The 10481-nt window shown below is 45.9% G+C and overlaps 1 protein-coding gene and 1 long non-coding RNA gene across 3 annotated transcripts; one reads left to right on the top strand and one right to left on the bottom strand.

The window, feature by feature from the left end:
• Nucleotides 1-3695: 3695 nt before the first annotated feature.
• On the bottom strand, nt 3696-4921 carry LOC143168911 (uncharacterized). Of its 2 annotated transcripts, XR_012996804.1 has the most exons (3): nt 4864-4921; nt 4387-4499; nt 3696-4290 (listed from the first exon to the last, which is right to left on the bottom strand). It is a non-coding gene; the product is annotated as an uncharacterized LOC143168911 (long non-coding RNA). The 2 variants fall into 2 exon arrangements; XR_012996803.1 differs by lacking the exon at nt 4864-4921 and having other exon boundaries at nt 4387-4552.
• A 235-nt stretch (nt 4922-5156) lies between these two features.
• Nucleotides 5157-5864, top strand: FNDC10 (fibronectin type III domain containing 10). The gene has a single exon (XM_076355921.1). The coding sequence runs from the start codon at nt 5157-5159 to the stop codon at nt 5862-5864; it is 708 nt and encodes a 235-aa protein (XP_076212036.1).
• Nucleotides 5865-10481: the final 4617 nt, after the last annotated feature.

Here is a 10481-nt window from a genome sequence, read left to right as displayed (position 1 = left end):
TTTTCTGATCTTTCCATTTTGCATCACTTCCTAGAACAGCCTGCTTTAAGTGTAGAGGTATCCAGGCCTCAGTGTGCACACAGATCTCCAGAGAAGACAGATGCTGTTCTAGGGGCTCTGTACTCATCATACTACTTGGTATCTTTGTGGGCAGAATAAGCAAAGGTGCCAGAGGCAGAAGAGCAGCCAGGGGCTGTTCCAGGGAGTCTAGGAAAAGGTCTATTAGCCAAGTGCCATAGCTGCTCATGTAACCCACTAAGGAGCTCACTGCAAAACTGTAAAGGGGTGTAAGATATCCAAATGGCTTGAAATGGTTAATGCTGTGTTAGTGCTTTATATTACCAACCTTGCTGTATGATGCAATACTTCTCAGCCTCCACTGTCTGCTATAAATAGCACATTCAGAATAGATCAGCTGGAGTTGCAGTTACCGGTTCAGAAGCATTCTGATCAAAAATGCCTCCAGTTCTCAGCTGGGCTGGTAAGATGTCATTGATTCACAGTTCAAGGCAGGATCAATGACCAACACAGCCTGTGGCATGAGCTTCAAACCTGCGTGCCCAAGCTGCCCCAGTGAGATATGTAGTACAGTTATGTTTGCTGAATTTCATTCACTCCTCTTCCATGCTTCTCTTAGCCTGTGACTGTCAAGAGTACGTAGGTTCAGACCTTATTGGAAGTGAATCAAGTGCTGGAAATAGAACCCCAGTGGGGGTGAGACTGCGTGCTGATTCAGAGAGGCTGCAGGAGCTATCTAAATTAGGAGGCAAATTCTCTGCTTTTGCATGTCTAGGATGAGTAATCCTCAAAGTTATGACTTGGAGGGAACTGTAGCAACTCAGCCCTGAATGTAAAGCTCACTGCTAGGGGAATGCTTTAGCACCATATGTTGCGTGCTGCCCTTAGCTGAGAGCTAAGCATCCCTGCTCTAGGGATTGTCTGCCCTGGCTGTATCTGCGACTAAAATTAGCACAGTGTTGCAGAAATTGTTAGCTGTGGGTGGTTAGTGCTTCCTTGTCTGGCCTGTAGCAAGTTGCCCCCATTTTGATACTAGTTCACTGCTTCCCCTAACAGGAGATGAAACAGGAGACAATAAACCCAGTGGAGGAGAACTAGAAAAGCAGAAAACCTGTCATGTTGGGTCCGTCTGAAGGCCTGTAAAGCAATATGGGATGTTACTGATTTTGATATGCTGCCTGGGGGTTCACTGCTTAACGCAAGTAATAGTGTTTGTCCAGGCTGAGTTTTATTGCAGACTGGGGCACAGAAGAAGGTCTTGGGAAACAGCTGGATTACTAAGAAAGCAAACAATGAGACAAAGTATTCATATGAAGCCAGTCCTGGCAGACTGACCAAGCCAAAGCATGTGTTTTTCCTTGTCTCTTGCATAAGTAATTGTCTTTGCTTAGAGACGTAGTGCAAGGCCAAAGGACGCAGTGCAGGATAAGGTGTAGTTAACCTGTAGTGTTGTTATAAATTTTTTGATGGGTTGCTCTTTATTTTCCTTTGGACTCCAGCAAGATGATGTAGATTAGATTTCTGTAAACAAATATATTTCCAGGGTTCCCATGATATCAAAGTATTAAGTGGTTTGGCCACATCTTTAGCCAGATGATGAGAATTAATAGTACATTCTGTCCCTTTACAAATAGAGGCATGGATGAGGAAAACATGCCTATCGATTAGTTAAATGAAATCTCTGTTTAATGAAGCCTATTTCTCTGTAAACCACTTCTTACTTGGAAACCTGTTTAGGATTATTAGGCTCATTCATTTACATGGCATTTTTTAGAGTTTAAAATGTGACAATCTAATAGGAGTGTAATGAGATGTTTTCTCTAAGACATCTGAAGTAGTTGGAGGAGAAAATGCCCTAAACCCTTGCATACTGTAGGTGTGAACTGCCTGCATATCCCCAAACCAAGAATGTCCTCTCATTTCTGATTATATATATATGACTTGCTTAAGAGTAACAGTTGTTTCTAAGGATGACTATTGTTCATATTCTATATAGTTTGAGTGAGACTGGCTGCTGTAAAACTTAGGGATTAAATATGACTCTATCCTAGACTGAGGAGTAGAGGCCTGCCAGGGAATGAACATCCTTCAGTGCTCATTCCTTCTTTGCACCTTTCAATAACGTATGTCTCTTCACCTCAACCCACATCTCTCTCGGTGCCATTTTACACATGACACCTCTGGAGTGAAGCCTGCCAATTTTGCTGGACTCTGTGCTGCTTTAGTGTTAGAGACTATCAATATGCATAGAAAAGATGAGGTAGGCGTAAGTATCACTGACAGGGGTTGGGGCGTTCTGTATCCTTACATTCATGTGCCTGAAGAAAATCTGGAAATCAAAGGAGTATGTGTTTATCCAGATGTCTTGTTATAAAGGTGACTGTGGGTCTCCAGTGCAAGGGTACGCCTATAAGCCAAAAGGTCTGAGGATGACGGTGATGGCACAAGGATATACTCAACAGCTCTCATGATCGTTTAGGTCCTTTCACTGTTCTGTTCAACAGCAAACCTGTTCCAGCCTATAATCACAGAACCAGTTACTCTGATCGTAATACGTAAATAGCTAAATGGAAGTCAGTGTGCAGGTATACTACTGCCTTGCATGAGTCAGAGGTTCAGGACTCGAACCCAAAGGGGAGAATATGATTATCTATTCCAATTTCTGGTAATTTTGGCAGTCATTCTGGGAAAGACGTTTGAGGAGGCTTCCACAGCTTTCCATGAAATGAAGCATCTCTGGTTAGCTTGTTTTTCCCTCTTCTACAACTTCAAATGCAAGTATGGAATTAAGTCCAGAGCTAAGCAATGCGGCACATGCAATCAGGTGTCTTCACTGCTGTGCCAACCATTTTCCTCTCCTGTACCAAATGCCAGACCCTTCTGTTGGATCTCTCAACAGAAGAACTCAGCGTGCGTTGCAAATCATAAGCAACATCAGAGGCTGGTGCCAGATCTCTTCCCTGATTACTGAAACAGTGACAGCTCTGGAGTGCAATCTGCTCTTAATAGTAGTTAGAACTGCACAAAGTTTAAGGGGTAAAATTTGCATAGTTTGGCTCCAACCATCTCCTGAACACCCACACGTTTCTCAGGAAGGGCTGTCAGATCGTCAGTTTTGCATCCTAGCTGGAACTTCCACAGGTAAGTTTGCCTCAGCCACCAAGAAGTGCCTTCAGCAGCACAGCCCCTCCTATTGTTCTGTAATAACCAAGTGTTTTCTGAGGAGAGCAGCCATGACTACAACTTTAGCATCTTTTTCTGTGCTGATCCAGTTTTTTTCATTGATTCCTATTGATACCTCTTGGTGTCAAAAGAGATTTCTAGCAACTTTCTATAGGCTAGCAGACACCCTCTCCCCCCCCCAACATTAAATTTGGTTAAAAACTAGATGTGGAAATAACTGATAATACTTGGTATTGTTAAATTATGTTTAAAGATTTCCTTAGGAAACCATATACTTTAAAAAGGCAAGTCTTTCAGACAGGAAAAGGTGTCCTGATATGAGACCGTCTGGTCATGTTGATGTTCAATGCATCTAGAAAACAAAACTATTTAAACAAGTTCCACGTTGCTGCAAATTACACTTTGTATATATTCAAGTAACACCGTCAATGAAGTCCAAGGTGTCTGATTTGAGTTTGTTTTTTGTTTAGGCTATGAAATAAAAATAGGCTTCAGAATCTTATTTTTGTTATATTTTAAACTTACATAAGCCAATAAACACTTTTAAAGAAAACTTACATAGTAATCTGTAGATCTTGTATTTCCAAATAGGTAACAGTGGGGGAAAAAAACCTACACCAATGTGTTTAGGCACATTTCTGGGGTTTTTAACCATGTAACATGATAACTGTTCTACTTTACAAGTTAAATACAGACAAATGCTTATGTTCTGCTGTAAAAATTGGAACAGGATACCAAGTACAACCTGATCAAAACACAAACAAAAAAAACCCCACAATTTTTTGTGTGGAATGAAATCTGCAACTCAGAAATGACAGGATTTAAAGCAGCTTTTACCAATTTAACTGTTCAAAGAATCTTCAAACATTGCTTAGGTTAAGTATGTACTTTTATGCTTGTTTCATTACAGATCTTTTGTTTCCACATTTAGACAAGTCTGTACTTTAGTGTAAATCTTTCAAGGTCGTTCAGAAAGCATTATGGTGTAACGCCAGGATGGAGCACTGCTCTGTCTCCTTCAGCCCTCGTCTGTGCTGCAAAATAAACAGCTGGCTCTAGATCAAATGGATGGATTGTGGGTTGGTCCTGCTGCAGAGAGGGAAAAACGGCTTTTGTTAGAAGACCGGAGTAAGAGGAGTATCTTTTTCCTTTGGTCTCACAGACTAGTGTGCGCTGAAGACTCACAGCTTTATCACTGCTATCAGCTGACCTCCTGGGGGACTCGTCTTTCTCCTTGTATTATATCCTTGCCAAGTTTCTCAGAATTTCCAGTCCTAAGGGGTTAAAGCAGCCTAGGTCTGCAGACATAACCATTAAAAAAATCCACGTAACACACGCACCACACACCACAGCCCCCCCCCCATTTCTTTGAACAAGGTCTGCTTCAGCTGAAGGGGAGCTCCGTAACTTTCCACAACCCTGCCCTGGACCAAGTCTCTGCTGCTTGTGAGACCCCGGTGGCAGAGGCACCTTCCCGACCACCGATGTCCGGCATCTGTGAGCAGTGCCCGGACCCGCGTTCGCCTCATCCCTTGGGGGCGCAGCTCCCCCGGGGGCCTGCCAGGAGCGCCCAGGAGCCGCGGCGAGCAAAGCAGAGCGACGCCAGACCGGCACGCAATGCCCGGGGGGGTGGGGCTGAGCCACCCCCGTGCCGGCCCTTACCGCGGGGCGCAGCGCTCGGGGCACCCGACGACCGTCCGCCGGCGGCTGCGGGTCCCCCGCAGGCGAGGCACGGCGGGGTCGGGGCCGCCCGCCGCCGGTCCGGAGCGGGCGCGCGTCCTGCGTGCACTGCCCAGCGCGGCGGGTGCTCCGCAGCCCAGCGAGAGTTAACGGCGGAGCCGCCTCTCCATTGGCGGCCGGCGGAGCGGCTGCGGAGCCCGCGTTTATAACCGGCGCACGAGGCGCCGCAGCCGTCCGCCGGCACCGCGGCTCGGCTCCATGCCGCGGCGGCCGGCATGCCCAGCCTGCTGCCGCCCTTCCTCGCCCTGCTCTGCTTCGGGGCGCCAGCGCCCGCCCTGAGGGCGCCGCCCGCCGCCGCCGCGGGGCCAGCGCCGCCCGCCTCGCCGCGGCGAGCCGAGGCCGGGGCCAAGGCGGCGGCGGAGGAGCCGTGGTGCCCCTACAAGGTGGGGGCCGAGGGCGCGGCGGACGGGCGGCTCTGCTTCCGCACGCCGGCCCGCGGCTTCCAGTGCGCGGCGCGGGCCTGCCGCGCCCACCGCTCGCCGGGCGGCGCCCTGGTGGCCAACGTGCTGCGCAACGGCAGCGTGCTGCTGCAGTGGGGGCCGCCGCGCCCCGCCGCCGGCCTCCGCGGCTTCGCGCTCAACTGCTCCTGGGACGGCACCTACACGCGCTTCCCCTGCGACAGCGTGGAGCTGGGCGCCGCCTGCCGCGACTACCTGCTGCCCGAGGCGCACGGCAGCGTGCGCTACCGCCTCTGCCTGCAGCCGCGCTACGCGCCGCCGCGCCCCGCGCCGCCCGCCCAGTGCGTGGAGTTCCGCGTGGAGCCGGCCGCCATGCGGGACATCGTCGTCGCCATGACGGCCGTGGGGGGCTCCATCTGCGTCATGCTCGTCTTCATCTGCCTCCTGGTGGCCTACATCACCGAGAACCTCATGAGCCCGGCCCTCGCCGGGGCCGCGGGCGCCGCCGCCCCGCGCCGCGCCTAGCCTTCAGCGCTGTCCGCCGGGGCCCGGGGGCGCCGCGGGAGCGGAGCGGAGCGGGGCCGGGCCGGGCCGCCAGCCTGGCCGGCGCTGGGCTGGGCTGCGCTGCGCGGGGCCCCGCCTCGGGCGGGGAGGGCGCTCCGGCGCCCGTCCCGGGGTGCCGCGGCTGCCGGCGGCGGCGGCTGTCCCGGTTCCCTTGCCGGACCGCTTCTTCCAGCGCGCCCGACGCCGTCTTTCTAGCTCTTTCAGGGGAGGAGGAGGAGAGGCTTTCCAAACTGTTCTCGCAGCGGTTGTGCCCAGGGCCTCGTTCGAAGCGTTGGGTGTCTTGGGTTTGCCTTTCCCAAACTTCCAGGATTTGGGTTTTCCTCAATATTTGGAGCTCCTCTTCTTCCTAGGGTGGCTTTTCAGCCTGAGCCATACGTGGTTACTGAACTCACGGGATCTCAGTGGATTAAAAGTAAATAATGGCAAAGGTCCACAAGTGCCAGAAAAATTTCCGTTTTAAAAGCAAGCGACAGATCTTACAGAGGGCCTGTTTGAGGCCCGTTTGACTCTCCAGAACACCCTTATTTTAAGCCTATGCCTAAATCCCCTTGCTCTGGATGTGTGCTTGAATTTTTTCCTGAGGGGGAACGTTGTTTAAAGTCTGTGGGAGAACAGACCGGTGGAACCACAAAACCCATAGCTAAGTGTGTCTTCGATCCAAAGCCCACCTAAATCTTGTGACTTAAGTGGGTTTTGTATCGTGCCTTATGCTGTTCACAAATTCTGGTACCTAGACTGGCCACTGTCCAAAACAGCAGGGGTTTTCCGGTCAGCTGGAGTGACCGTCAACATCCTACACCAAATAAACCTGCTTTTCTCCCTTTAGAACTGTCATATCGGTAGTTTCCACAAAGAGCAATGCTAAAGGGACAAATTCAGTATGAAAATTCCATTTTGTTATGCAAGTATGAACGGATCCTTAATTTTAAAATAAGTACAATGTAAATGAGCACCATCACTGCCCTCTGAAATGCCATCTTTTAGGAATGCTGTGTGCAGCTACACTAAGGTAAAAGCGTCTTAAACACAGAACTCACTAATGTTGTAGCCGAATGTTTTGAGCATAGGAACACTCCTTGTTAACTGCTCACTCAATGCTGTAGTAAGTAAGGTTTTAGCCATATTCTAGTATTAATTCTATTGTGCCTTAGTGCTGAGAATTTGTCCCATTTATATTATATTGGTATAACTGTTCTTGTAGTCTTCATAGACAACTGTATCTCCCCTAGTGTTTTTGTCTCTGAAACTAGTGGTTGTTGGTTTGTTTGTTCAGTGGTTTGTTTTTTTAAAAAAACAAACTTAGGCTGATCATTACTTGAACTTTAATATATACACAAAATAGAGTCAGTTACCATCTGAGACATGTTTATTTAGTGAGCTAGTTTTTATTTAGTGTTGTTTGTATCTAGTTGACTGCTGTAACGGAAAATGACTTTATGTCACTTAAACTGAGCACCTGAAGCAAAAGTAGGGGAACAGCTCTTCTGTAAAGGGGTATTGCTATTAAAATACTTCAGTTTCATGTGTGATCTGTTTGTGTAAATGTTTATCACTGGTGAATGACCCATATCCTTTTCTTTGTGAAAGTAGTTTGTGAAGTATAAACTTGCTAGTAGAGGGTAAATATAGAAAGTATATGGAGTCCTTAATAAAATGCAGTATTTGTACTATTCATAATCCCTTCAATAATTTGAGAGTGGCTGAGAAATTGAAGGTCTGTATTTCATCAGGCAGAAATAACTTTTATTTGTTTGTTATTCTTGCTTTGTTTTCTTTCTCCCATGCAGCTGACTCTAAATTTAACAGTGTTCTCTTTTTATTAACTTGCCTATGTACTTGATTTAAGCAGCCTGACAATATCTAGCATCGCAGTAACAGAAAGGTGGTGTCATTCATGGATATTGAAGGACGATGTCACAATTTTTCTTTTTTTATCCCTAAGGAGATTGACTGCTCGAAGAAAAGGCAATCGTTTTTTAAGAACATTGAGACAAATTGCATCTAGTGGTTTAGTTCAGTGAATTTAAACACAGAGTAAATTTGGGTCGTGGGTCTTTTAAAGGTTTCAAGTCAGTCTTTCCTGTAGCCAGTTCTGCACTGGACTATTAGAGTGGCACTCATTTTGTATATCTGTCAGCTTCTGTCAACCAGTGTTACTGTTTTCTTCTTCATCTTGTCATGAATTGCCAGATGTGAAAATTAAATGTGTAAATAATGAGCCTTGTACCATCTTGGTGTTGACCTTAATAAATTAAGAGAATAATGAAAAGAAACTAAAACATCACAAATATTTAATGGTTCAAGATCTTGTTTGACTCAGTGAGCAAATCTGCCTGAAGACTGGTCATAATGTTATCCCCTTGCCTACTATAAAATTATGACAACATTAATGGGAAAATGAAACGAGATTTATTCTTTGAATACTTGATTTTTGTTTACTAGAGGTTTAGACTATAGGATCACAGGGTAGTTCAGGTTGGAAGGGACCTTTGGAGGTCATCTAGTTCAGCCTCCCGTTCAAAGCAGGGTCAGCTGTGAGATCACACCGGGTTACTCAGGGCTGTATCCAGTGTTGCCTTGAAAACCTCCGTCCATAATTGTAAAAAAAGGCTTGGGCTAGACAGATCATCTGGTCCAGCCTAAAATACTCTTATCAAGCAGGAGGTCACAGCACCCCAGTACAAGGAGCTCGTGATCTACATGTCCAACAGCACAGGGAAAAGAGGCACAATACTCAAGATGATCACTTCAGTCTTTCAGATATAGGAAGCCAGATATGAAATTTTGTATGAAAACTCACTGACCCAAAACCATTAATTATGGTAGCCAGGTGTCTTTGGTTTTGAATATAAATGATCCCTACTTGACCTTTGAATGAGCTGCCTTTAGCTCCTAAATTCATCTTTGTTTACCAATTCAAGCTACTTCATTTTGTGTGCAGCCAGCCCTGTTCATTGTGGTAACACTGATATAAGTCTGAGGAAACTGAGCATCAGATTTAATTTACAGTTTTGTATGTGACTATCTTCAATAAGACACCCCTGCAGGTATTGATAGGATACAGTCACCTGCTAAAACAGCACCTAGTAGACTATAGAGACGTTATTTGTAGTCATCTCACATCTTCATGCATCTGTCTCTGTGGATTACATTGCAACAGCATGCTGGGCAGAGGATAGACAAGGAAGAGCAAAATATGTAGAACAAGAATGTAAATCCTGATGGAGGAAATTCTGTAACTCTCTAAAGGATTATTTTTATCAGTTTTTTCCTTTCCATGCATTATAAATGGGATGTGGGAAACAATATCTCATAGTTTCTCATTCATTTTCAGTGGATTAAGTTTTAATTGGATGCATCTTGGTGTCTGGAAAAGAAAATCGGAGTATTCCCTATTTCATTATATGTGACATTAAGCAAAACATCTGCCGACCCATTGATAACTGTGGGTTTTTTCCTCTACCATGAGTATAGAAATTTCCTCCATCATGAGTATAGGCATTTCTTTTTGGCAATAATGGGGAAAATTACACGTACATAGACGATATTAATTTGACTCCCACAAGCCTTTGTGAGACTGCACAGTTAAAGAAAGCTTTATCCAGTATTTGCAGCAATTCCCAAAACATGCGGAGTACCTTGTAGAGTTACAATCAATCCTGGCCTGTCCAGGCAGCAGTAAAGAAGTGGCAGTATGCTGATTTATAACTGCCAAGAAGCTGGCTGTTACATACCTAATGATTTGGGAAAAAGTGGAAATAGTTTCTAAGGCAACTACACATTCTCTGTATTACTATACAAGTACCTAGGTATTAAAAATCCATATGGTACACTCTTAGGTGGTATATGGTCCTGTGTTTATCTGGTAATTTCCAGTACAAATATCAAGCCAAATCCATTTCTGCAGCAGTTAAAGTGGAGAGTGATATGCTCGTTAACAAGCTTTTTTTTCCTTGCCCTGTGCTAAATGTGAGGAAAACAACTGCTTAAATGTAAGCAGCTCAAGCTCAGCCTGACCCCAACTTTGAATCTTCTGGAGGAAACAGTCTGTGCCTCAGGCAAAAAATCTCTCTTAATTCCATTATGATATTTTTTGTGGTACATAAAAGGAAAGGCTGCTTGGTTTTATTTGGAGGTGCAAGTGAAAGCCGGTATTTTGCTTCCATGGAGACCTGGAGTTGTAGTCTTACAAGACTGCCAACTGCTGCTCTATTTCACCAGTATGTTCCAAAAGAAAGGCTAGGAAGAGAGGGCTGAAAGGAGAAAAAGTGACAGATAACAGTTAACTGTGTCACATTCCTGTTAAAGGCTTAGTAATTATAGCAGTGATGCTTGGATGGGGTCTTTTGCAGTTTTAGCCTGAGCAAATATACCCTGACTGGTATTGCTTCATCATAGGTCTGGTCACTGCATCTGCTGTCTTTACACGTTGTCTGATCTCATCTGGGAAAAAATTGCCCGAACCCCTTGTTCTGTTTTCACCTGAAAGAATGTTTTTTGATGCAGAAATTTTCATATCACAATGTTTGGCTTGTCATTTAAAATTCACTGGCAGTATTTTCAGCCTGCTTTGCCGAG

Source organism: Aptenodytes patagonicus, chromosome 19 (genome assembly GCF_965638725.1).
Source record: "Aptenodytes patagonicus chromosome 19, bAptPat1.pri.cur, whole genome shotgun sequence".
NCBI classification, from domain to species: domain Eukaryota; kingdom Metazoa; phylum Chordata; class Aves; order Sphenisciformes; family Spheniscidae; genus Aptenodytes; species Aptenodytes patagonicus.
This window is presented reverse-complemented; position numbering and strand designations above follow the sequence as displayed.

Coding starts and splice junctions, on each gene's coding strand:
- FNDC10 (XM_076355921.1), top strand. CDS start 5,157: ATGCCCAGCCTGCTGCCGCCCTTCCTCGCCCTGCTCTGCTTCGGGGCG.